The sequence below is a fragment of the Salmo salar genome, chromosome 12 (genome assembly GCF_965601325.2).
Source record: "Salmo salar chromosome 12, fSalSal1, whole genome shotgun sequence".
NCBI lineage: Eukaryota > Metazoa > Chordata > Actinopteri > Salmoniformes > Salmonidae > Salmo > Salmo salar.
The window spans coordinates 63,749,336-63,777,126 of record NC_138302.1 but is presented as its reverse complement, the minus strand read 5'-3'; the positions used below and the strand labels follow the sequence as shown (position 1 = coordinate 63,777,126).

Sequence of the window (27,791 nt, the reverse complement as noted above, 5' to 3'; positions counted from 1 at the left end):
TCCTGTCTGGTCCAGCGACGGTGGGTTTGGGGCCATAGGCAACGTTGTTGCCGGTGATGTCTGGTGGGACCTGCCTTACAACAGGCCTACAAGCCCTCAGTCCAACCTCTCAGCTTATTGCGGACAGTCTGAGCACTGATAGATGGATTGTGCTTTCCTGGTGTAACTCGGGCTGTTGTTGTTGCCAATCTGTACCTGTCCCGCAGGTGTGATGTTCGGATGTACCGATCCTGTGCAGGTGTTGTTACACATGGTCTGCCACTGCGAGGATGATCAGCTGTCCGTCCTGTAGCGCTGTCTTAGGCGTCTCACAGTACGGACATTGCAATTTATTGCCCTGGCCACATCTGCAGTGCTCATGCCTAAGTCACATTCACGCAGATGAGCAGGGATCCTGGGCATCGTTCTTTTGATGTTTTTCAGTCAGTAGAAAGGCCTCTTTAGTGTCCTAAGTTTTCATAACTATGACCTTATTTGCCTACCGTCTGTAAGCTGTTAGTGTCTTAATGACTGTTCCACAGGTGTATGTTCATTAATTGTTTATAGTTCATTGAACAAGCATGGAAACAGTGTTTAAATCCTTTACAATGAAGATCTGTGAAGCTATTTGGATTTTTACAAATTATCTTTGAAAGACAGGGTCCTGAAAAAGGCGTTTCTTTTTTTGCTGAGTTTATGACTGTTGCCTCTCGTTTAAGTTTGATGGTAATGACGTTTATTTTTTTATGATAATCATTAGGTGGAGGTCGCTAGCTACAGTGGCATCTAAAACTTAGCCTATCTAGCTAGCTGGCTGCTCTGCAGTGCAAGCTAGCTTGACTTGCTATAAAAGGTAAAGAAAGAAGTTGAGGAAAAAAATGTAACGTTACCACCCAAAACAATATATTGAATGAAAAGGTAATATTTTGCTATCTCTCCTCCATCTTGCGTTACAAACACCAAACGTGTCCGTTCAGTAGCGGGGCAAAATCGGAAGATGACATACCGTGTAATATGTCAGGATGTAAACAGTGGATCAGTTCCGTTGCTATTGTGAAACCGGGCCCAGAGCTCTATGGACCTTGGTCAAAAGTAGTGCACTGTACACAGAATAGGATGTCATTTGGGACTGTCTGACCTTATCTCTCACACTTGTTCCTTCTGCTGTTGTACCTGCCTTTCAACTCACTGTGGAATTGATTACTTGTTGAACCTTAATGCTTCCTTCTCCGCTACAACAACTTTCCTATTAAAATGTCATGATTCAAGAGCTTGGCTTATACTATACAGTCCTTTCATTCTTCACTTCTCCAAGTTGATGTGAACCTGTAGTCATTTCAGATAAAAGAAACAAAAACAAATTAGCGTACAAGAACGAGATTTCTTAAAACACACTTTGAATGATCCAAGAAACTGAAAACAAGGGATAGAAAATGTGTTTCCCAATTACACCTAGGGCATTTCTGGTATACAAAAGGTACGATTAGAAACGGCTGTTTTAGTTGATGATTGGAGCAGCTTTATTAGTCTTTGCAGCACTTAAACATTGCAAGGTGTTCTTGGAATGAAAGGGAGGGATACTTAGTACAGAACAACACATTATTTGGCCCGTAAACACGTAACAAATGCCACTTAGCTGCTGTGTCCTTCCATGTGCACTTTTTATTTAAGGCCCAGTACAGTCAGTGATTTTCCAGTGTTGTGTGCGTGTACACACACACACGAAAGTGTGTGAACCCTTTGGAATTACCTGGCGTTCTATATAAAAATTGGTCATCAAATTTGATCTGATCTTCATCCAAGTCACAACAGAGAAAAATAGTGCGCTTAAATTAACACAAATTGTATTTTTCTTGTCTATATTGAATACATAATTTAAACATTCACAGTGTAGGTTGGAAAAAGTATGTGAACCCCTTAGGCTAATGACTTCTCAAAGCTAATTGGAGGCCACTAACCTGGAGTCAAATCAATGAGACGAGATTGGAGATGTTGGTTAGGGCTGCCTTGCCCTATAAAAACCTCACAAAATTTGAGTTTGCTATTCACAAGAAGCATTGCCTAATGTGAACCATGCCTCAAACAAAAGAGATCTCAGAAGACCTAAGATTAAGAATGGTTGACTTCGATAAAGCTGGAAAGGGTTACAAAAGTATCTCTAAAAGCCTTGATGTTCATCAGTCCACGGTAAGACAAATTGTCTATAAATGGAGAAAGTTCAGCGCTGTTGCTACTCTCCCTAAGAGTGGACATCCTGCAAAGATGACTGCAAGAGCACAGTGCATAATGCTCAATGAGGTTAAGAAGAATCTTAGTGTCAGCTAAAGACTTACAGAAATCTCTGGAACATGTTAACATCTGACTAGTCTACGATACATAAAATACTAAACAAGAATGGTGTTCATGGGAGGACACCACGGAAGAAGCCACTGCTGTCCCCCCCCAAAAATACTCTGCAAACCACAGAGGTGCAGCAATGTGCACCTGGATGTTCCACAGTGCTACTGGCAAAATATTCTGTGGACAGATTAAACTACAGTTGAGTTGTTTGGAAGGAACACACAACACTGTGTGGAGAAAAAGGCACAGCACACCAACATCAAAACTTTATCCCAACTGTAAAGTATGGTGCAGGGAGCGTCATGGTTTGGGGCTGCTTTGCTGCCTCAGGGCCTGGACAGCTTGCTATCGTCGATGGAAAAATGAATTCCCAAGTTTATCAAGACATTTTGCAGGAATAACGTTAGGCTATCTGTCCACCAATTGAAGCTCAACAGAAGTTGGGTGATGCAACAGGATAATGACCCAAAACAGAAGTAAATCAACAACAGAATGGCTTCAACAGAAGAAAATACACCTTTTGGAGCAGCTCAGAGTCCTGACCGCAACCTGATTGAGACATCCCAAGAATATTGCTGAACTGAAACAGTTTTGTAAAGAGGAATGGTCCAAAATTCTTCCTGACCGTTGTGCATGTCTGATCAGCAACTATAGAAAACGTTTGGTTGAGGTTATTGCTGCCAAAGGAGGGTCAACCAGTTATTAAATCCAAGGGTTCACATACTTTTCCCACCCTGCACTGTGAATGTTTACACGGTATGTTCAATAAAGACATGAAAACGTATAATTGTGTGTTATTAGTTTAAGCAGCCTGTGTTTGTCTATTGTTGTGACCTAGATGAAGATCAGATCAAATTTTAAGACCAATTTATGCAGAAATCCAGGTATTTCCAAAGGGTTCGACATACTTTTTCTTGCCACTGTGTGTGTGTAAAAATATATTTCCACACAGAGGTTGGAATAATACTGTGAACGTGTGAAAATAATAATGCCCTTTTAGTGTAAGAGCTGTGAAAGTAAGAGCCTGAAATGTCAGCCTTTTTTGGTGGAATGGAATTTTGGCCTACCTGGTGACATCACTAAGAAGCTATTTTGGTAGAAAAATATCACAGCAAGGTACTTCAATTGTTAAACAGAAAAGACTTGATATTGTAATAAAAATGTATGCATTGGATCTTTAAACTATATTAAAATAACCACACAGGAGGACAGTTATTCCATGTTGTGTGTGTGTGTGTGTGTGTGTGTGCGCAACCTGGTCTCAGAGCATTTCTTATTATTCTGTACATAAAACCGAGACACTCCATTTAATATGATGAGTCACGTTTCGTATGGTATGAATTAATTTGTGGACTTCAAATGAAATGTTACGAATTGGAAAAATGTATGATATGTTAGGAATTCTATCTAGGTGGCTAATGTTAGCTCGGCTAGGGGTTAGGGTTAAGTTTAGGAGTTGGAGAAGGGTAGGTGGAAAGGTTAGCTAACATGCAAAGTAGCAAGGAGTTGAAAAGGTGCTAATTAGCTCAAAAGTTGTCGGTAACGAGATTTTAAATAACTATCGGTCTTATGTAACCATACCAAACGTAATATATTATACTAATTTGAGTGTCTCGTTTTTAAGTTTATTATGTTATGTCTAGTCTATGAGACCAGGCTGGGGAATTCATTTGAGGAATGCGAGGGGAGTCAAGCCTTCTTCAGGTTCATATCCATATTGGTCCTTGAACTCCACTTCTCTACTCCTATACATTCTCAAGGGGTGCAACTGGCTTCTGTAGTAACATTTTTAAAAAAGGAACCACAACAGGGATCTGGCCTGAAATGCACTGAATGACAATATACACCAAAATGGAGTCAGGGTTACCATTCCTCACGGTCCCATCCTTCAATGTCATTCACTGCATTTCAACCATTTGTCACTTCCTCCTCATCCTCCTGGAAGTAAGGATGTTCTTGAGCGTTTAGGGCAGAGATTCTTCTTAGAGGGTCAAAGGTTAGCATTTTCTGTGGGAACAAACAGAACGGCTAGGTTTACAAATGTGACTCAAGTAGAAATTAAAAGTAGGGTTTGTCCTATCTTTATCATAGCTTTTACAGGTGTTGGTCTGGGTAAATAAATACACTTTTAGCCAGGATTCACATATACAATTTTACCATTTAAACACTCCCAAAAAGTTATTTTTTGACCAAACAGAATACACCCCACAGCTGGTTAGAAAACCAAAAGTTTCACCAAAAGCAGCTCTGCCCCCTGCTCATTGATCTCAGGAACGTAGTCTGTGATTGGGCGGGGGCTGATAGGACTGAAGTTGTGTCGTGAGAGGGTGACATCAGCAGGCCACTCCTCCATGGGTGGCAGGCCAATCACACTGTGGAATGGCAGACAGGAAGGAACAAGCCAACCAGTCAGACAAGTGTTTCAGAAAGAATGAACAGAAGTTAGACTGATCCAAAGTGGCAAGGACTGAGTCCCGAAATGCCCTGGTCAAAAGTAGTACACTATATAGGGAATAGGGTGCCATTTGGGATACAGGAGTGGACATTTCTGCCCATACTCACTTGAATATCTTTCCCAGTTGGTCCATTTCAGAGTCTCCAGAGAACAACGGTCTACATGAGAAAGTTTGGATTTTGATTAATGTGATGTTGGCCAACTTCCCCTGCTGTGACAAGCAGTACCGTCTGTCTCTCTGCCCCCATATAGTCTTATTTTATTGTGCTGACCTACAGCCATGTCTGTGGGAGATTACAGGGGCCAGGGCTGACCCTCCCCTGTGTACACTGGTGTGGCCTGGCCGTTAGCGTGGAGCCATAATGATAAGAGAAGAATCCCTGAGTCCTAGTTAATTGGAGTGCCACAGCAGTAGACTGCTATACTTCGATTTGACCACCTGGTGGGAGCATAATCACAGAAATGAGAGCTCGGTCACACTACAGTCAGAAACAAATTAGGTTTTTCTTGCTCCGTTTCCAATGCGGTAACTTGCTGGGTGGGATATAATCTATTAATCCAGTGGGCATCTTTTAGAATATCAGACTCACACACACACACATATATATATATATATATACACATACACATATATAATTTATATTGCACAGAGAAAACTATTTAAAAATGAATGTCCCAGTATGTCAAATAAGCCTTCTCTAGCCCTGACCACTCACTTGCGTCGGAACATCTCAGCAAAGATGCAGCCCGTGCTCCAGATGTCCACCGGCGTGGCGTAGGTGGACTGGAGCAGGACCTCAGGAGGCCTGTACCACAGAGTCACCACCTAGGGCAGACATGGAGGAGACAGACGTCAATGGAGGGGCAGTTGAGAGAGGTATGAATATCTATGCCAACTGCAAAGCATAAGTAAGCATTATGGTGAATGCACAGAGACCCTTTCCATTCTCAACCAGTGTGTGTGTGTGTGTGTGTGTGTCTGTGTTCCTACCACAGGGGTAAGGGCCATGTGGCAACTGTAGATCCTGGCCAGTCCAAAGTCGGCCAGCTTCACCTGACCACGGCTGGTGACCAGGATGTTCTCTGGCTTCAGGTCCCGGTGCACCACACGGTTCGAGTGTAGGAATGACAGGCCGCACAGCAATTGACGCATCAGGTCCTAACACACAGGGGGACACATTTAACATGGGTACCAGGCTCGCTCCACACAACGGTCCAACATATCCAGCCAGATAGAGGGCGACCTGTAGACCTGCCAAACACTGAAGGGCAGGGGCCAGTCAAGTGACAACAGCCAAGGTAAGATCATTTAAAGGTTTGTTTTGGATGTACCTTCCCTTTAACATGGTTTACAGGGACCTACTATGTTTATTTAATGTGGTTTACAGGGACCTGAGGGGGCTTCTTACTCTGATGTGGCTGGGGGGCAGTCCTGGTGCGGGGGCCTTCTCTAGGTAGGTCTTCAGGTCCTGGTCCACGTGTTCAAATACCAGGGTGACTTTAGTCTCCTGATCTGTCCTCAGGGTGGCACACACGTCCATGAGCCTGATGTACAAACACACACACACACAGAATGAGCCTAGCGTACACATACAGTCAAACATCACACACAGACACGTCCATGAGCCCAGTGTACACAGAGTGTGTGTGATAATTCGTCTGAACGTTCCATGGTTGAATTTAGAATTCCTCAAGGTTCTGTGCTTGGACCCCTTTTTTTAATTCTTTATACATGCTACCCCTTGGTAATGACATGCACTTTCATTGCTATGCTGATGACACCCAATTGTTTTTATCTTTTAAACCAGACGAAACTTTAAAGTCAGCCCGCCTTGAGGTGTGCATCACAGACGTCAAATACAGTTATAGTGCACTGGCACTGTAGCGTTTTTGTACTTGTACATTTTATTTAATGATCTCGAGAATGGATGTGCTCATGATGGCATTTAATGTCTGTTTTTATGTGATGAAGCCAAACACAAATTTCCACGTTACGTTGACAATAAAGTTTCTAATTAGAAAACATTCTACTTCTTGCTTTTAAATTCTCGCAAGACTGAAATGATGGCACTTGGCCACAAGAAACTCAGTGTCAGACCTCACCCTCAACATTGATGGTTACCTCATTACACCAAACATGGTTGTTAAAAATCTTAGTGTCACCTTTGACCCCGGCCTCACTTTTGACAACTACATAAAAAGCATATCCAAAACAGCATCCTTCCATCTCAGGAACATTTCCAGAATGACACTATCTCTCAAACAGATGCAAAAAAATTGGTCCATGAATTTGTTTAATCTCCAGTTGCTCAGACTGCACTATTAAAAGCCTACAACTTGTACAGAACACTGCAGCTCGCATTTTAACCAACACTAGAAGGCACAACCACATCACTCCAGTTTTATCAGCACTACACTGGCTGCTTGTAAAGTATTGGTTTGATTTTAAGATCTTACTCTTAACATTTAAAGCACTGCATGGCCTTGCCCCCTCTTATCTGACAGACGTGCTCGTTCCACACAATCCAGTGAAGGTGCTCCGCTCCCAGGAAGCCAGTTTGAGTTGATGGATCTTGCACATCCCCAACTTTTAAATTAGTGCTCGTCCACAACAACACCGCTAAATTAATATAGGGGAAATACTGATGTGTGGGATCTCTTAATAATCAGTCAAACAGACAAGCTCATGGTCAATCACCATAATTTGAATGAGAGGTGAGGCATGCCATGGTGAGCCAGTCACTAGCTAATAACCTTTATAGAACCTGCTTATCACAGACATACCAGTCAGTTTTTAGGCATTGCAGAGTTCTTATGTAGGGTTTCACAAGATACAGGTGATCAGGTCAAAACTAATGTCACAGGCTACAAGTCACAACAAAAACAACACAATGTGTCAATGAAAGCGTTTGACTGTGTTTGTTCATGTTTGTGCATGTTTACGCATTTCAAAAGGTGCTATTATGTGTGAAGTAGAAACAATGAACGTGCATGCGTGTATTCCATTCGTTCCCTTTTTACCATTACAATTGTATGGTTGAAAGTGAGACTGTGCGGTTTTGTCAGTTAATCCTAGATCTACACAAAAGTTGGCGTGGGACGTGAACTAATCTCAAAACTAGACCTCTTTCCTGGCTGGAGAACATCTGACAATCTACGAACTATCACTATAAATAAAGGTTCAATGATTAAATGTGTTCTTCAAACCTCTTTAGAATGGCATGATTGCCAAAGTTTTTGTATGCATTTTCAGCAATACCAACTACCCACTGAAGACATTCTTTAAAAGATAAAAAATAAATAAAAAAGTACACTTGGTCATAAGACTTTATATGGGCAAATAAAATTCATAGAATGAACACACAACCCAACCCGTTTACTTGCGACATATAGTTAAATGCACTAAAGAGGAACAATGGGAACATATTAAAGACGTGCACGCTCATCCCCAGAATCTTTTCACGTGTCTATTTCCAAAGGATAAAGCTAAGAACATTAACAACTTCATAGTTAAGAACATTACTATAACAATATGGAAGAAAATAAACATATTCTACACAAACCAATATCACTTTCTAAAACCACAACCTTATGGAACAATCCTTGGATATCTTTTCAGAATTCACAGATAAAAATGGTCCACATGGAAAACTAAAGTCATAGAAACTGTAAATGACTTGGTAACAGGAAATACATTTATTTCCATAACAGAATTCAAAAGTAATTTTGGACTGACCAATGTAGATCATTTCAAATACATGCAACTTAAAAAGTTACATATCACTATTTTTTTCCCTTTTGGACATCAGAGCAACCTTGAGGGAATCTTATTTGAGTCAGAAAAAGGATGTTCATATGATAGGTTTTGTATATCTTCCCTTGCAGAGAGTATATCCAACTGACAATCTCTTAGGAAAAAAAATGAATTATTGGAACCAAGACTAAAGAACTGATGTTGGCACAAGATGGAGGGAAAGTTGGAGCATAACTAACAATCACAGTTAACGAAAATGTACGCCTAATCCAGTATAAACTAATCTATAGGATGTATTATACAAGAGACAAAATGAACAAATTCTACAACAACGGCAGAGTCATGTCTTAAGTGTAAAACTAATAATAACTCAATAATCCATGCTTTCTGGGAATGCTATAAAGTCCGGAAGTTGTGGGCAGAGCTAGAAAGTTTGTTGTCAGCAGTATTACAATGTAAACTTACTTTTAATCCGTCTGTCTGCATATTTCAAGACATGGCATATGGGGGTGTAGTGAGATACCCGATGGGTTGGACGATTCTCTTCTCATCACTCATCTTGAAAAAACATATACTAAAAACTTGGAAATCAATCAATCTGCCATCATTAACACAATGGAAAAATGGAATGATTTATTTAAATACTGAAAATGTGTGGGCTACGGAGAGAAACAAAATGGTGCAGTTTCAGGCCATGTGGCGGAAAGTTATGCGGGCGCTGGAGATGGGGGTGTGTGCTAGTGGGTCTGTGTAGGCGTGATGTAGTTGATGTTTGTATGATGTTGTCGTTTGTATTGTTTATAAAAAAATAGTACAAAAAAATTGAATAAATGTGTTCATACTTGACCACGTTGGGATGATCAAACTGCTCCAGTCTCTTCAGCAGGGCCACTTCTCGGACCGTGGAGATAGGGAGGCCATCTTGGTCCGTCTGGACGCGAACACTCTTCAGAGCAACAAACTGGCCGCTCTCCAGGTCCCGAGCCTTGTACACCGTTCCGTACGCACCCCCTCCAATCTCTGCCACTGGCTCGTACTGGACCCCACTGCCCTGGGCCATGTTCTGGTTGACAGACAGGCAGGCAGACAGAAAAATAGGTACGTATGACTACATTTTCCTTCTACAGTAAGACACTGTCCCCTCCAATCCCCTCTGTCACCGTGCTCTTCAAAATGGAGGTCCACCTGTCTTAGATCCAGGCCCCTCCTACGATCTTTCACCTTCTTGTGCACTAGACCTCATTAGCTGGGGTCACCTCTGCATTCCAGAGCGGAAGAGGCTGTCGGAAAGTGCGTGTGTGTATGTGACTGAATGGGGTTGGAATCTGACCTGATATTCAATGAGACAAGACTTCAGTCAACAAGACATTCCAGTGGTCAACCACACAGCACAGGCTCCCTGCAGACATAAGTTCGAGAGGGGGAGAGAGAATGACTCAGAGACATTAGACAGGAGACAGAATGATGCCAGCACCATGGCGCTTTGTATTCCATACAGAAATGAAGTAAGTTGTGATCAGTCTGCATACTGTACAAAGTATGTAAACAAGGAAGGAAGTAGGCTAAATGCAGGAAGAGTTGCCTAAGTCACCTTATAACTAATAATATATGGGTAATAATGTGGCCAATGTTATATTGACAGGGTGTATGCCATCTAAATTATGTTAAATAGGGGTGCAAACAGAGGTAGTTCCACTGAATGGAGCAAAATGGAGGTTGGTTTCTCAGACAGAGATTAAGACCAATCCTGGACTAAAAGGCAGATTCTCCACTGAGAATGAGTTAGGAAGACTAGGCTTGAATCCAGGATTAGTCTTAATCTGGGTCCGGGAAACCAGCCATAAATGCTTTTACCAAATTGCCATCCTTAGCTCCTCCCAGAGCCAGCAAGTACACAATAGGTGCATGCTCAGCCCCCTGCTGTACTCACTGTTCACATATGACTGTGTGGACATGCACGCCTCCAACTCAATCATCAAGTTCGCAGACAACAACAGTAGTAGGCTTGATTACCAACAACGACGAGACAGCCTACAGGGAGGAGGTGAGGGCCCTCGGAGTGTGGTGAAAGGAAAATAACCTCACACTCAACATCAACAAAACAAAGGAGATGATCGTGGACTTCAGGAAACAGCAGAGGGAGCACCCCCCTATCCTCATTGACGGGACAGCAGTGGAGAAGGTGGAAAGTTAAGTTCCTCAGCGTACATATCACTGACAAACTGAAATGTTCCACCCACACAGACAGTGTGGTGAAGAAGGCGTAACAGTGCCTCTTCAACCCCAGGAGGCTGAAGAAATTTGGCTTGTCACCTAAAACCCTCAAACCTTTACAGATGCACAATTGAGAGCATCCTGTCGGGCTGTATCACCGACTGGTACGGCAACTGCACCACCCACAACCGCAGGGCTCTCCAGATGGTGGTGCGCTCTGCATAACGCATCACCAGGGGCAAACTACCTGTCCTCCTGGAAACCTACAGCACCCGATGTCACAGGAAGGCCAAAAAGATCATCAAGGACAAGGACTACCTGTTCACCCCACTACCATCCAGAAGGTGAGGTCAGTACAGGTGCATCAAAGCTGGGACCGAGAGACTGAAAACAGCTATCTCAAGGCCATCAGACTGTTAAACAGACATCACTAGAACAGAGGCTGCTGCCAACATACAGACTTGAAATCATTGGCCACTTTAAAAAAAATGGAACACTAGTCACTTTAATAATGTTTACATATCTTCCACTACTTATCTCATATGTATATACTGTATTCTATACTATCTATTGCATCATCGCCTATGCTGCTCTGACATTGCTCATCCATATATTTATTATTATTACATTCCTTTCCTTAGATTTGGGTGTATTATGTATTTGTTGTTGACTTGTTAGATTACTTGTGGATATTGTTGCACTAGAAGCACAAGCATTTCGCTACACTCTCAATAACATCTGCTAACCATGTGTATGTGACCAATAAAATTTGATTTTGTTTAAAGGTGGTCAGTCACATGGTTCACAGGTGTATATTATCAATAGGCCATGATGGGGCATATGACAAATGTATATTGTTCTATATGCAACGCTACATCAAAGACCATCTGAAATTTGTTCTGAATTATTTACTGGTGTGGTCCTATATTCTACCCAAGAAAAAAAAGGTAGGACAACTTTCATTGTTAAATCTACATACCTCCAATAAACAATTTAATTATATGTAGTTGTCCTAGTATTTTCTCATCAAATAAACTTCTAAGCAAGCAAAATTAGCTAATGCTATCAAAATATTGGACAGAGCTCGTGGCATAAAGCATGAAAACGAAAGCACCCCCTCGACACGTGGTGTTCCTCCATAGTTCTATTCTCAGACAACACAGAGAACAGGCCACAACACTTTTCAAACGCAGTTTAACATCTGACGTGGCAAAAAGTCGTATATGTTAAAACATGGTTCTATGTTTATTTTTGGCATAGCAAAACATGGTTTTAGCGGCAATAGCAAATTCATGCAACAAGTTGTGTAGAACTTGTGTGATTATGACTTGATATGTAAACAGTGCCCCAAACTAGCAGGAATACATTGCAACAAGCGACATTTCTTTAAGAAGTATTTTACAAGATGATGTGAACATAATTTTAACTAAATTGTATGTAATAGGCTACTTACCACGTGTCTTTACGTTTTATTTAACGTTAGCAGGCTATACTGCTACATTTAGTGCATGAACGAAATCATGTTTTTCACTTGGTTCTTCTTACCAAACCACATTCGAGGTAGGTCACACAGACTTTACACCAAACTGGCAGAAACTGTTGCGGATGTCTTCGATCAAATCATTCGATTTAACTTCGGCCTTACTTCTTTTTTCTAAACACTCTGGCAAATCACTAGGTAAAGTGGAGGCGCTTCCTGTAGCCATGCAAGGCGGGGCCAAATATCCATATACCCTCTTAAAAAATCATGACAACTTTGCAGCATGTTTTTTATTTAGGTGGCCATCCACTAGTACATTACACTCTGTTGAATGATACATCTGCCAATTACATGTTAAAGTGTTCATAAACATTATGAATGAATGAGTGCACAGTGCAGAGAGAGGCAATAAGTGGATATTTTAAAGTATTGGATTCTATTATGTGCTAATTCTTAGTATTTTTCCTCATGTAAGACTAATAATTTGGTTTATTTCCTCCAAAGACAATGTATATTATATACATTGAAGAAGAGGGTGTGACTCCTTCGCCCCGGGCGCGCGCAGAGCTCCATGGCTTGGTGAATGAGGACCGTGCACCAAACCCCTCCCAGCTCTTTCTCACGCTGCGATTGGCGGGGAACTGCTGTTGCTAGGCTCATCCACCAGCCATGCATTCCAAATGAAGTATTCAGAATGAGTAATTTGACTTTTAGTTAAATAAAATTAATACTATACCGTATTAACAGAAACACAATTCATAGTAAAGGGATATAAATCATGCCCTAGGCCTTTAGCAATAAAGTTAATCATCATATAAAAAAAGAAACCTGAAATTACCAGGCTTGGGGATATTTTTATATACTAGGCTAGGCTATAATGCATACTGCAAGATGTTTTTAGTGAAAATCTTTCAATGCATAATTCTCCAGTCCATACAAATAATCACATTCTTTACCCATCTGCCACTGAAGTCAATGGTCATGTTCCTGCCCCACTATGCTGCGTTCAAGACAACTCGGAAACTCTGACATTTCCAACATGGAAACTTTTTATAGAAAGATGAGCTCTGAGTTTCCCACTTGGAAAGTATCAGAATCAACCAATAGGAAGCTCTACGCAAAAGAGTCACAAAAAATTGAAATCGGGAGGCTTTGAGTTTCCGAGTTGTTATGAAAGCACCACTAGAAGTTATATTGCATCAACCAATTGTTGTGCCACATCATCGACTGTGCAGTCGGCATCAGATTGCAATATCATATGATGGGTTTAGCTGATAGATACACGTATCCAAGCGTTGTGATATCTGGCAGGCATCTGCAATGTAGTTGGACAGGAAAACAACCAATGTCAGAGTCCCAGATTACTTTTTTTGTTCGATTGAGATGACTACTTCAAACTAAAGGTATTCCAGGGTCCAACCCGGACCCGATATGCATGTATACATTTTTACGTATAGAGACCTGTTCTGAACGGACCCGAAGACAACTAGACCCGGTCAGATCCAGACCCGATCCGATCAGAGTGAGGGAAGCAAAAGAAAATTAATTTTTATGCCTACTTTATTAACCGGGAACTGATAAAGTGTGAGAGGAGGGATAGAGGTGCCACTCTAGCAGCCAGGAGGGGCCGTACTGTGAGGTAGTGACAGGGTGAGCAGGGAGGGAGAGACGAGAGACACCAACCAACTAAGCCAACTCGCGCAATAGTAGACTAATAGCTAGGTTATTTATCATCAAATATGATTATGTAGTACCTGTCTTGACTGCATCAAACCGAGAGAAGATCGTTGAACTAGCTAACGTTAGCTAGCTAGGCTAATTGAGGCTACAGTACATGCACTTTCTCATCCTACAGTTACACATAACAACAACTCCATTCAGAATATTAAGTAGCAGCCTACCTGTTGACTCTTGGTCGTTGTTGCCTGTCCTTCTCCTTTAACTTTTAATTCCGTAATTTTTATTCCATCTTCCATTAATTAGTTACAGCGGTTAGAGTGTTTGGACAGTAACCGGAAAGTTGCTTGTTGGAATCCCCAAGGCAGCAAGGTGGAAAAATCTGCCGTTCTGCCCTTGAGCAAGGCAATGAACTCCCACAACAACTGATCGGTTGAATGCATTCAGTTGTGCAACTTACTAGGTATTCCCTTTCCCTAACAGTTTATAGGTTATTATAGGTAGTTGATTTCATCAATAGGCCTGATTGACAGTAAGCATTAAGTGATTCTCTTTATTTTGATAACATTGACATCTGAAAGGACCACGTCCATGTTATTCATACTCTTCTCATCCACCTCCTGTTTACTCATAAAAAGGACTTCCTTTCTCAGATTATCCAATAGTAAATCATCAGGGAAGTTGATCAATTGTAATAGTTCCCCCCTAAAGCCATTCATTCAGCACTGGAAGTTTTGGTGATACTGTAGACAAAGATGCAGGGAGGTACAGTATGCTTCTCCATTAACCTTTAACTGCAGTGAGCTAAATCAGGGTCACACAGAGTGTTTCTTGGTATTCTTAAGCAAATCTACTTTGAAACAAAAGTATACACCTCATACACATGGTTATGGGCTTCAAAAAAAGAAGACACCTGTTCCATGTCAGATATAGTATAGAGTTAACATGTATTACATTTTGAGTTTGCATCCCAACATTACGCTTTAAGTACAGTACCAGTCAAAAGTTTGGACATACCAACCCATTCAAGGGTTTTTCTTTATTTTACTATTTTCTACATTGTAGAATAATAGAGAAGACATCAAAACTGTGAAATAACACTTATGGAATCATGTAGTAACCAAAAAAGTGTTAAACAAATCAAAATATATTTTATATTTTGAGATTCTTCAAAGTAGCCACCCTTTGCCTTGATGACAGCTTTGCACACTCTTGGCACTCTCAACTGCGTCATGAGGTAGTCACCTGGAATGCATTTCAATTAACATGTGTGCCTTGTTAAAAGTTATTTTGTGGAATTTCTTTCCTTCTTAATGCGTTTGAGCTAATCAGTTGTGTTGTGACAAGGTAGGGTGGTATACAGAAGATAGCCCTATTTGGTAAAAGACCAAGTCCATAGTATGGCAAGAACAGCTCAAATAAGTAAAGAGAAACGACAGTTCATCATTACTTTAAGACATGAAGGTCAGTCAATCTGGAACATTTCAAGAACTTTGAAAGTTTCTTCAAGTGCAGTCGCAAAAACCATCAAGCGCTATGATGAAACTGGCTCTCAAGAGGACCGCCACAGGAAAGGAAGACCCAGCGTTACCTCTGCTGCATAGGATAAGTTCATTAGAGTTGAGTTTGGGGCAGCAGGTAGCCTAGTGGTTAGAGTGTTGGGCCAGTAACCGAAAGGTTGCTAGATCTAATCCCTAAGCTGACAAGGTAAAAATCTGTCGTTCTGCCCCAGAACAAGGCAGTTAACCCACTGTTCCTAGGCCATCATTGTAAATAAGAATTTGTTCTTAAGTGACTGCCTAGTTAAATAAAGGTTAAAAAAAAGAGTTCACTGCATATCAGATTGCATCCCAAATAAATGCTTCACAGAGTTTGAGTAACAGACACATCAAGGCACACTTAACCAGCATGGCTACCACAGCAATATGCCATCCCATCTGGTTTGTGCTTAGTGAAACTATAATTAGTTTTTCAACAGGACAATGACCCAAAACACACCTCCAGGCTCTGTAAGGGCTATTTGACCAAGAAGGAGAGTGATGGAGTGTTGCATCAGATGATCTGGCCTCCACAATCACCCGACCTCAAACCAATTGAGATGGTTTGGGATGAGTTGGACCGCAGAGTGAAGGAAAAGCAGCCAAAAGCAGCTCAGCATATTTGGGAACTCCTTTAAAACTATTGGAAAAGCATTCCATGTGACTACCTCATGAAGCTGGTTGAGAGAATGCCAAGAGCGTGCAAAGCTGTCATCAAGGCAAAGGGTGGCTACGACCCTGCCTCACACAGGAAGCGGCGCAGGTCCTAATCCAGGCACTTGTCATCTCCCGTCTGGATTACTGCAACTCGCTGTTGGTTGGGCTCCCTGCCTGTGCCATTAAACCCCTACAACTCATCCAGAACGCCGCAGCCCGTCTGGTGTTCAACCTTCCCAAGTTCTCTCACGTCACCCCGCTCCTCCGCTCTCTCCACTGGCTTCCAGTTGAAGCTCGCATCCGCTACAAGACCATGGTGCTTGCCTACGGAGCTGTGAGGGGAACGGCACCTCCGTACCTTCAGGCTCTGATCAGGCCCTACACCCAAACAAGGGCACTGCGTTCATCCACCTCTGGCCTCCTCGCCTCCCTACCTCTGAGGAAGCACAGTTCCCGCTCAGCCCAGTCAAAACTGTTCGCTGCTCTGGCACCCCAATGGTGGAACAAGCTCCCTCACGACGCCAGGACAGCGGAGTCAATCACCACCTTCCGGAGACACCTGAAACCCCACCTCTTTAAGGAATACCTGGGATAGGATAAAGTAATCCTTCTAACCCCCCCCCCCCCCCCTAAAAGATTTAGATGCACTATTGTAAAGTGGTTGTTCCACTGGATATTATAAGGTGAATGCACCAATTTGTAAGTCGCTCTGGATAAGAGCTTCTGGTAAATGACTTAAATGTAAATGTACTTTGAAGAATCTAAAATATAACGTGTTTTGATTTGTTTAACACTTTTTTGGTTACTACTTGATTCCATATGTGTTATTTCATAGTTTTGATGTCTTCACTATTAATCTACAATGTAGAAAATAGGAAAAAGATAGAAAAACCCTTGAATGGGTAGGTGTGTCCAAACTTTTGACTTTTGTGTATAATATATAATGTCTGTAATGTCTACGTTAGTGTTTTAATTGTATGTCAATTGTAAGGTACTTTTGTCTGTAATGTCTTTTTTCGTTATGTGTCGGACTCCAGGAAGACGAGCTTTCGCCATTGGTGTCGGCTAATGGGGATCCTGCACCTTCAGTGCTATTCTATTTGTACTTAACTGGGCTTCTGAATGGTCCCATTATATAGTTCATTATCACCCAGTTGGGTACGAACACCTATAACGGTTACATTCTAAAGGTGGCGAGCTCTTGTCTCAGTAAGTTTTTAGCACCATGGTAAAGTTGGACGCTCTCAGGCAAACGAATGCAGGACTCCATCCTGTCTGGTGCGTCCAGAGGGCTCTCTGCCAGGACCTTCCCCACGATGCGGGCGCATATGCCGGGTATATTTCACTCAGAATGGCTGGGTGCACTAACGGTAGCAGTAGAGCCACTGAGTTGGGATGACCATCTGTCCACCAGAGAGCTATCAGAGCCTAGACAGCCTGCAGCCTGTCGGCCACTAGAGCAGCGATCAGAAAGATCTCCACGATGTTTGAGGGGGCAAGATTTCCTTGCAATGGCTACTTTTAAGGAGACTTATAGGTCAGGGTTGTGGGGAAAACACCCTTATTAAGAACAACCTCGACCTCTTGTATCCTATTTTGTGTCACGGTCACTATTATAGTCGATTATTCCACCACTCTATGTGTCTGTTTCCGATGGCAATATCTCAAAACAGAAGCCAATGACAAAGTGGTTGGGCTAATTATTGATTTGTAAGGACTAAGGTTATTATAGTTTTTATTTTTATTCGTTTTTTGATTTTATTTTGAAATTCAATCTTAATGTGACTTGGATTTAAAATGAATAGCACAGAGACTGGTGCAAAAAAAAATATGGTGGAAGAAAACTATTTTGCTCATGTTTACATCAATCCAATGCTATTTAATTGTAATAGTACAGATGTTCTATCTTAAATTGACCAGTTTCTCACAGCAGGAAAATAATCCTGCTGCAACAGAAAATGGGAATTATTATGTGTATTATATTTGATGTACATTTTTGTAAGGGTTGATGCATTTTTCGTTAGTGCAAATCAAGTCTGAAATGTTAAAGTCGAAATTACAAACTTTAGAAGCCTTTTTAAAACTTGATTACATAGAAGTTTGCATTTCCTGCTGAGCAAGAAAATTCCCTGCCACAACAGAGTGATAAAATTAAGATATTATATCTGTACACATAAGAAGAATCAAGTTCGCTACCGAGACGATTTCCCACCCTGTTATTAGTGATAGCTTGTGATTGCGACGCACAAACTAGGCCTATTTGAAAAAGCGCCATCTCCTGGCAGCATTTACCCACACGATTCAGTAGTTTGAACACCCCCACCCCAAAAGCTTGAAAACCATTATTTTTTATGTGAAAAATAACTGTAACTGAACAAATGTTATTATGGTTCTTATTTTATTTTGAAGCCAAAGATAATACTTTCAGTATAGTTTTAGTTTTTCAAACGGGTTTGTTCATTATTTTATTTCAGTTTACTAAATAGTTTTTTCATGATTCGTTTTCGTTTCAGTTTTCTTTTACTATAATAACCTTGGTAAGGACCCAGTGTAATGGGGAAATTATTATTGGATGTGAACTTAATGACCAGGGGAAAACAAGTCTTGGTGAATGTAATATTTCTGGTAAACAAGCTAGACAGCTGAACTGAGAGAGTTCTCTTAGTTTAAACCAGATGCCTTGCCAGCACAATCTGTGTGCATTTGGTGTGGGTGACGTGGCTGAGTGCATAGACAGACTGTGCTCAGCCAGCGGGGGTGGTCATTGTGTATGTGTGCGTGTTTGTTTGAGTGTCTAAGTGTCTGTTTTTGTGTACCTGTGTTTGTACCGTGTCAGTGTGTGTGTGTGTGTGTGCATCTTTATGAGAATTTTAGTGTGTTGGTGTGTGTATGTATTTTGTCTTTGTGGGTTTTTGTAGATGTATTATTCAGACTGATGGTCACCAAAGCTGCTCAGCCCTCTGTAGATAACCAATGACACATATTGCTAATGTCTCAGTGACACAACCATGGCCCCCTTCCACCCTCTCTCTTTGTCCCTCTACCTTTGAATGCTACACCATCTTTCCCTCGTCTTTCTCTCTTAAGTTGCTTCTGCTTTCTCCTACAGTAGTTATCTCCCTCTTAGTTAGCTAACATTGTGTGCTGTAGTAGTGTCTCAGAGTTAGCATGCCTGGACAACCTGCTGGACGTTTCACAGAACATTACGTTTTACATTTACATTTTAGTAATTTAGCAGACGCTCTTATCCATAGCGACTAGTGACACAGTCCTGCCTAGCAGTTGTTTCTTCTTCTTTTTTCTTTTTTTTTACACTCGTACAGACAGATAGAGCAGTGGTTGTCAATTTACATTACCTAAATCTCTTTTTCTTTCATACATCTGGGCCTCACTGTCCTTTTGTGGCTCTTGTCCTCCACACAAATGATCTAATTTCAGTACTAATATGTCAGCAGATAATTGTACTGGTTACAATTCTATTCACAGTGCTGCACAATCTGACTGCTCATTTTTGCCTATACAGTTCCAGTCAAAAATGTGGACACCTACCCATTCAGGGGTTATTCTTTATTTTGTCTATTTTCTATATTGTAGAATAATAGAGAAGACATCAAAACTATGAAATAACACAAATGGAATCATGTAGTAACCAAAAGAAGTTTTAAACAAACCAAATACATATTATATTTTAGATTCTTCAAAGTAGCCACCCTTTGCCTTGATGATAGCTTTGCACACTCTTGGCATTCTCTCAAACAGCTTCATGAGGAATATTTTTCCAACAGTCTTGAAGGAGTTCCCACATGTGCTGAGCACTTGTTGGCTGCTTTTCCTTTACTCTGTGGTCCAACTCATCCCAAACCATTTCAATTGGGTTGAGGTTGGGTGATTGTGGAGGCCAGGTCATCTGATGCAGCACTCCATCACTCTCTTTGGTCAAATAGCCCTTACACAGCCTAGAGCTGTGTTTTGGGTCATTGTCCTGTTGAAAAACAAATGATAGTGGGACTAAGTGCAAACCAGATGGGATGGCGTATTGCTGCAGAATGATGTGGTAGCCATACTGGTTAAGTGTGCCTTGAATTCTAAATAAATCACTGACAGTGTCACCAGCAAAGCACCCCCACACCATCACACCTCCTCCTCCTCCATGCCGAGATCATCCATTCAACTACTCTGCGTCTTACAAAGACACGGCGGTTGGAACCAAAAATCTCAAATTTGGACTCATCAGACCAAAGGACAGATTTCCACCGGTCTAATGTCCATTACTCGTGTTTCTTGGCCCAAGCAAGTCTCTTCTTCTTATTGGGCCTTTAGTAGTGGTTTAGTAGTGGTTTATTTGCAGCAATTCGACCATGAAGGCCTGATTCACGCAGTCTCCTCTGACCAGTTGATGTTGAGATGTGTCTGTTACTTGAACTCTGTGAAGCATTTATTTGGACTGCAATCTGAGGTGCAGTTAACTCTAATGAACTTATCCTCTGCAGCAGAGGTAACTCTGGGTCTTCCTTTCCTGTGGCAGTCTTCATGAGAGCCAGTTTCATCACAGGGCTTGATGGTTTTTGCAACTGCACGTGTAGAAACTTTCAAAGTTCTTGAAATGTTCTGGATTGACTGATCTTCATGTCTTAAAGTAATGATGGACTGTCATTTCTCTTTTTTTATTTGAGCTGCTCTTGCTATAATATGGACTTGGTATTTTAACAAATAGGGCTATCTTCTGTATACCACCCCCACCTTGTCACAACACAACTGATTGGCTCAAACGCATTAAAAAGGAAAGAAATTCCACAAATGTACTTTTAACAAGGCACACCTGTTAATTGAAACGCATTCCAGGTGACTACCTCATGAAGCTGGTTGAGAGAATGCCAAGAGTGTGCAAAGCTGTCATCAAGGCAAAGAGCGGCTACTTTGAAGCGGGCCAGTGGCCATCGAAGGTGAGCATTTGCCCACAATAGTCGGTTACAATGCCAAACTGCAGGCAGGTCAAGACCCTGGTGAGGACGATGAACACGCAGATGAGTTTCCCTGACACGGTTTCTGACAGTTTGTGCAGAAATTCTTTGGTTATGCAAACCCACAGTTTCATCAGCTGTCCGGGTGGCTCATCTCAGACCATCCCGCAGCTGAAGAAGCTGGATGTGGAGGTCCTGGGGTGTCATGGTTACACATGGTCTCTGGTGGACATTCCTGCAGTCAGCATTCCAATTGTAGCATTGTGTGAAAAAAACTGCACATTTTAGAGTCACCTTTTATTGTCCCTAGCACCAGGTGCACGTATGTAATGATCGTGCTGTTTAATCAGCTTCTTGATACACCACACTTGTCAGGTGGATGGATTATCTTGGCAAAGGAGAAATGCTCACTAACAGGGATGTAAACAAATTTGTGCACAAAATTCGAGAGAAATAAGCGTTTTGTACGTATGGAACATTTCTGAGATCTTTTATTTCAGTTAATGAAACATGGGACCAACACTTTACATGTTGTGTTTATACCTTTGTTCAGTATGAATGGAAGAGGAAATACACCAAAAGGCCTAACATAAATCTCTCATGGATAATTGTTTGATTCCCTAAACAAATCTGCTGCTGAGATAAACAGTTTTCTTGTCATGTGATTATGGAAATCATGTGTCATGTGACCATATTTTCAATGCATTATTATTGTTTATTTTAAACGAGCTTATACTTGTTTGTTTCTTTCCTATCTCCGTAGGCTAGTTTAAGTATCCGCCCCTTTTTTCAATTTTCGCCTAAAATGACATACGCAAATCTAATTGCCTGTAGCTCAGGCCCTGAAGGAAGGATCTGCATATTCTTGGTACCAATTGAAAGGAAACACTTTGACGTTTGTGGAAATGTGAAAGGAATGTAGGAAAATATAACACAATAAATCTGGTAAAAGATAATACAAAGAAAAAACTAACCGTTCTTTTTTTTGTACCATGATCTTTAAAATGTAAGAGAAAGGCCATAATGTATTATTCCAGCCCAGGTGAAATGTAGATGTTGGCTACTAGATGGCAGCAGTGTATGTGCAAAGTTTTAGACTGATCCAATGAACCAATGCATTTCTGTTCAAACTTTTGTATCAAGACTGCCCAAATGTGCCTAATTTGTTTATTAATAACTTTTCATGTTCAAAATTGTGCCCTCTCCTCAAACAATAGCATGGTATTCTTTCACTCTAATAGCTACTGTAAATTGGACAGTGCAGTTAGATTAACAAGAATTTAAGCTTTCTGCCAATATCAGATATGTCTATGTCCTGGGAAATGTTCTTGTTACTTACAACCTCATGCTAATCGCATTAGCCTACGTTAGCTTAACCGTCCCGTGGAAGGAACACCGATCCTGAAGAATAATTATTTTTCGGCTCATTTATTATTGAGTGAAAATCTTCTGGCTGCTGCACGTGAAGCCGATAGAGCGCATCCGGCCCCTAGAGAGTTCGACCCAGGGTGACTCTCCGCGGGGGTCCGGCCGGGCCAGACAGCGTTCATAATACACACAAGGCTTTACCCTCGCTTCCATATCTCTATGACTAATGTTTTCATCTGGCTGTGATTAAACTCTAATCTAGTTATGGCATGATTAATCTATTCAGTCGTCTGATGCTGCTTGGCCGAGTTCTTTGAAATTTGTTAAACATTTTATTTGTGGCATCAAGTACCACCTGGCTGAACTTCATGAAAGAACACGCCAGTGGTGGGGTGGCCAGTGAAGCAATGCGCATCATTACAACATCCATGTAAGCCAAGACCCTGGTATCCGTTTAGGTGATAGGCCTAGACTTGTTTGAGAAAGCTTTGAATAAACGATGCATAGACACATGTTACAAGAGAGAGATATTTGATAGAAGACACACACCATTGCAGTGGCAGACTACTAATGTCCGTCCTTGTCCATACACCGTTTAGATTTCCCGGGATACTCTGACTAACACGTGGCCGCAACGTCACATGGAAATCAGCACCTCGGACAGCGGCTTCTGCCAACGCGCAGCAAAACGGTGAAGCTTTTTTCCTTTACCGATAGGAGGAAGGAATAATCATAAGAAAATGAGTGGACAACAACAATATAGATGAACACATCTGTGTTTCAATTCGGCTAGCATGCATTTCCATGGCAGGATCCTCCAGTTCTCAGATTTCGATGGAGGCACGTCTGCTGTCAGAAGCAAGTATTTCAGCGCAACCATGTAAATTAGCGTCTTATTGTTATTAATTGAACTGGTGTAATTAGTTATTGGTAGTAAACGAACCCGTTATTTGATGTCAAAGTTTAACTGGCATAGCGAAGTAATCGTTTTGCTTCGTTCGCCTATTCTGGGGGGTTCTTCCCTGGCATCTTCGTTCTTCCTGGTTTGTGTTGTGCAGGAATGATTGCAGAAAGAATAAAAAAGCAGCATGGAAATTCAATGGCAAAGTGATGTGCGTTTTTCTACACATTTTTGGTGTCTCGTCCGATCCTGTTTAAAATGTAAACACGTTGGATAGTAGTGTCTCTCGGACTTGTGTGGAGGGGGAACAGTGTGGACGTAACCTATTCTCTATCTATCAGCCAGAATAAACACGGTAAGGAAACTGGGGAAGAGAAAAACACGGTGATCTGATGGCTAGCATGCCATTGAGGGACAAACAAGAGAGATGATTGCCATCTCGTTTTAATTTCAACTGGCCTTTTTTTGTATGGACTAAACAGCTGAAAGCAACACCCAAAAATGACTCGGTGGAATTACTCATGCCATAGCATTAATAAAATGTTATATTATACCTGAGACTCCAAAGCTCCTCCTGCAATAGAATATCACATTTTCGCTCAGAACCATGTTAAAGGTTCCCCTTAAATACAGCTCCCGTTAAATTCAAGCTTTGGCATTGTCCCATGAGTGACTGGGTCGAAAATGAACGTGAGTGGATTTCGTTTGATCTTATTGCTGTTTGGAGATGGTAATCGCTCACACTGAAAGCCATCGTGATGATTTTATATTGGCATCCGTTGACTCCCGAAAGAAACAGTCTCTGCCCATCCATTAAAAAACTTCCGCATTGGCTATCATAGGCTACACCTGGTAACAGAGAAAATGTATCATGGCGAGATACAATCTATTTACATTGTCATATTTGGATTTCTATTGACCAAGATTTGTGCCCGGCAGCCATACTTTTTATAGACACCTCTGATATTTTGTTTTGATACCATAGCCAATAGCTAGAGAAGGCTACTTGAACCAAATAGGCTCGCACTTGGCAACAATAATAATAATACTAACAAAGCCACTTTTGGCTCCCAAATCATGCAAAGTAAATGCCTGATTCATCAAACTCCCTTTATTGATACCTTCTATTTAACCCTACAGCTGCATTGTGCCTATGTGGGCTAGTTCATGATGTTTAAGTACCGGATCCGTATGTTTTTCAATGAACTGAAAGTGCTGGTTTTCATGCGGTCTGACTCAAGACGGGGGACCGATTCAGACACAGACGGACAGACGAGCAGCATGCGAGGGCTCGGGGTAGGAGGCTGCGGGTGGCCACGCTTCGACTGCTCTACGCGGGACGATGAGGAGGAGTACTATGGCACCGATCCCCGGCCGCGCAGCCTGGCATTCGAGGAGAAGGATCCGAAGCTCCAAGCAGGCCTGGACGCTGTGTCGCTCACAAGCAGCTTGGACAGTGGCATGCGCTCGCCGCAGTGCCGGATCTGTTTCCAGGGCCCCGAACAGGTAGGCTCCCCTGTCCTGATCCGTAGCCCTGCACTTCATCTATCTATCCAAGTCTAGGCTACCCTTCCCCCTGCTCGTTGTGATTTACCCATTGTTTCCAGGGTTATTTCTATAAGTTTCTTCAAGGCTTATAAGTTGGTTCTTTGCATGTACTGTATTTCAGGTCTATACATAAGCACTCACTGCAGGGAAGCTCAGGTATCCCTCTACTAGGCTATGGCAAACAAGCATGTCTTTTATCAGTTCAAAGATCAAATTGTTTGGATCAAGCCAACCTTTGTCTCCAAAGACCCCATATTGGCAGGGCCTCCCGAGTGGCGCAGCGGTCTAAGGCACTGCCTCTCAGTGCTAGAGGCATTACTACAGATCTGGGGACATTCCTGGGCTGTGCCACAACTGGCCGTGGCCAGGAGTCCCATAGGACAGCGCACAATTGGCCTAGCGTCGCCCATGTTATGCGAGGGTTTGGCCGGGGGGGGGGGGCTTTACTTGACTCATCACGCTCTAGCAACTTCTAGTGGTGGGCCGGGTGCCTGCAGGCTGACCCCGGTTGCCAGTTGAGCGGTGTTTCCTTCGACACATCGGTGCGGCTGACTTCCGGGTTAAGCTGCCGGGTATTAAGGAGCGCAGTTAGTCGGGTCATGTTTCGGAGGACACATGACTCCACCTTTGCCTCTTCCGAACCCGTAGGGGAGTTGCAGCGATTAGACAAGATTGAAATTGGGGGGTAAAGTATATTTTTAAATAATAATAAATAATAATAATAACAATATAACTGTTACATTTTCCTGGAACCCAATTACTAAAGCGGATACAAACCTTTTAACTTAACTTTGTTGACACGTTTCTGCATCATCATGCTCCACATGCAGCCAAATCAGACAGTGAAACAGGTTCCTTCTATTGAGGAGTTTAAACAGGATTTTGGTTGAATTCAAACTTTGCCATTGTGACGCTATTAGGGTGCCAAAAGTCTAATTTCAGAAAGCAACACATAGAATATGGAAATGTCTCCAATGGGTAAAACATTGTTGTTTTGTTGTGTACATTGTTCCATACACATATTGTTCCATACATTGTTCCATACATACATCTTGTTCCAATACATTTTTCCATACACATGTTGTAAAAATAAAGGAAGGAATGCACTGCATGCCGAAACGTTGGTTACATTAAATGTTTGGGAGCATAATTAGGGTATGCGACTTACGTTCTTTATTTTTATAATTTACTCCTCATTAGTCAGCACCTCTATAACGTTTTTGGTGGGTGTGCGTCAGTTTGTCTTTTACTAGACCATACACATGTTGTTCCATACATTGTTCCATACGTACATGTTGTTCCATAAATTTTTCCATACGTACATTTTGTTCAAGACATTGTTCCATACACAATTTCAGGGTAAAACAGGCAGTGGTTTTACCACCAAGAACCAGATACAAATGAATACTGTAGGTACATACCATGATTTTAACAGAAGTGCTTTCAATATTAATCTGATTGTTGTGATTTGATTCAATGTCAGTCTGAACCTGACACTACTGTATGACATCAAAGGTTTTTCATCCATCGCAAACCTTTTCAGGATTTCATCACAGGCAAAAAGGAAAACACAAATAATGTGAAGAGGTGTACAACATGTTAGGGAGCAACAATGACATACAGTAGTTTTAACACAGTAGGACATACCTAGTCCGTTGCACAACTGAATGCATTCAACCGAAATGTGCTTCCGCATTTAACCCAACCCCTCTGGATCAGAGAGGTATGGGGGGCTGCCTTACTCAACGTCATAGGCGCCCAGGGATCAGTTGTTGTTTGGGGGTTAACTGCCTTGCTCAAGGGCAGAACAGACAATTTTTCAACCTTGCCAGCTCGGGGATTCAAACCAGCGACCTTTCGGTTACTGGCACAACACTCTTAACCACTAAGCTACCAGTAGATAAAGTGAAATACAGTTGTAAAGTGCATCCTGGGTAATGCATTTAATGACCTTTGCCCTTTTATAATGACATCCAATCACAATTAATCAACAAGGATTATTGTTTGCGCAAAATATTTTAAACATTGTTAAGAAATACTGTACGTATAAAAACAAGTCTAATTCAATCTATTAGTGATGGTAGAAAATGTCTGTTACTCTAGCAAATCAACTTCCTGTATTCTTGAGTAAATGAAAATATATTTTGTTTGAATTGGGCTATTTGTTAAAGAGCTCAAAAAAAAAAAAAAGGCCCAAGCTAAGTCTAGCTTTGGGCTGTAGTTTTATAGATAGGAACAGTCTCTGTTGCAGCACCATGTCCCGTGATATAGGGATCCACTGAGGGAATCAAATGAGACAGGACCCTTGAACACTTTTAATTAGGCTTGGTGGTATCCTTTGAAAGGAGGCACGTGGGTCCATTAATAGAGTGGAGATGACAACATTGCATGGAGTTGATTTATAGGAGTGTCGTGATGGGGACTTACTGTGCAGGAAAATAAGAGATGAAGAGAGGACTGTGGAGTCTGCAAGACAAAAACCATGTAGCTAGGGGTATAGTGCCCTAACCTTATCACACATCTACAGTCAAGTGTATTATTCCACCTTTGCACTGGGGAATGATATTCCTTCCAAACCTGTAACTGTACATGTATATTAAACGGGTCACATTTTCTCATTTAGCCGAAAGACTGCAGATAAAGAATAGCTTAGGAAATGGGTTTCGAATGGGAGGTCGAGGAGTCTTTTATCCTAGATGACAATTCATTTTCAAAGTGTAGCAAGTATGGTTCTAAGAATATCCTTGAAACGGCAGGCTATAGCTCTATGTTATTTGCAGTGAGGTAATGGTGGTGGTGCACGTGTATGGACCCAGGCTCTGCTGGTTGGAAAGTGCTGATGTGTAAGGCATTGGACTGCAGGCAGATTCTGACATTCATCCAACATCACTGGAGAGACATGCTCATGGAACCAAGAGT

At 41.7% G+C, this 27,791-nt stretch overlaps 2 protein-coding genes across 3 annotated transcripts in view; one reads left to right on the top strand and one right to left on the bottom strand.

Annotated features, from left to right (window-relative positions):
- Window positions 1–1,475: 1,475 nt before the first annotated feature.
- On the bottom strand, window positions 1,476–12,476 carry LOC106565448 (cyclin-dependent kinase 4). 2 transcript variants are annotated; one of them, XM_014132594.3, is made up of 9 exons: window positions 12,196–12,476; window positions 9,859–9,927; window positions 9,371–9,591; window positions 6,184–6,319; window positions 5,766–5,933; window positions 5,491–5,600; window positions 4,882–4,932; window positions 4,556–4,691; window positions 1,476–4,326 (listed from the first exon to the last, which is right to left on the bottom strand). In XM_014132594.3, exons 3-9 carry the CDS (start codon window positions 9,586–9,588, stop codon window positions 4,228–4,230), a joined length of 918 nt encoding a protein of 305 aa, XP_013988069.1. In that variant the 5' UTR covers window positions 9,589–9,591; window positions 9,859–9,927; window positions 12,196–12,476; the 3' UTR covers window positions 1,476–4,227. The 2 variants fall into 2 exon arrangements, with proteins under 2 accessions (XP_013988069.1, XP_013988070.1); XM_014132595.3 differs by lacking the exon at window positions 9,859–9,927 and having other exon boundaries at window positions 12,196–12,454.
- A 10,562-nt stretch (window positions 12,477–23,038) lies between these two features.
- LOC106565447 (E3 ubiquitin-protein ligase MARCHF9-like) overlaps window positions 23,039–27,791 on the top strand; it is a 32,852-nt gene continuing 28,099 nt past the window's right edge. Inside the window, exon 1 of the mRNA XM_014132593.3 lies at window positions 23,039–24,830. Coding sequence (XP_013988068.2) covers window positions 24,492–24,830 — 339 coding nt within the window. The 5' untranslated portion in view covers window positions 23,039–24,491. The remainder of the gene's footprint in view (window positions 24,831–27,791) is intronic.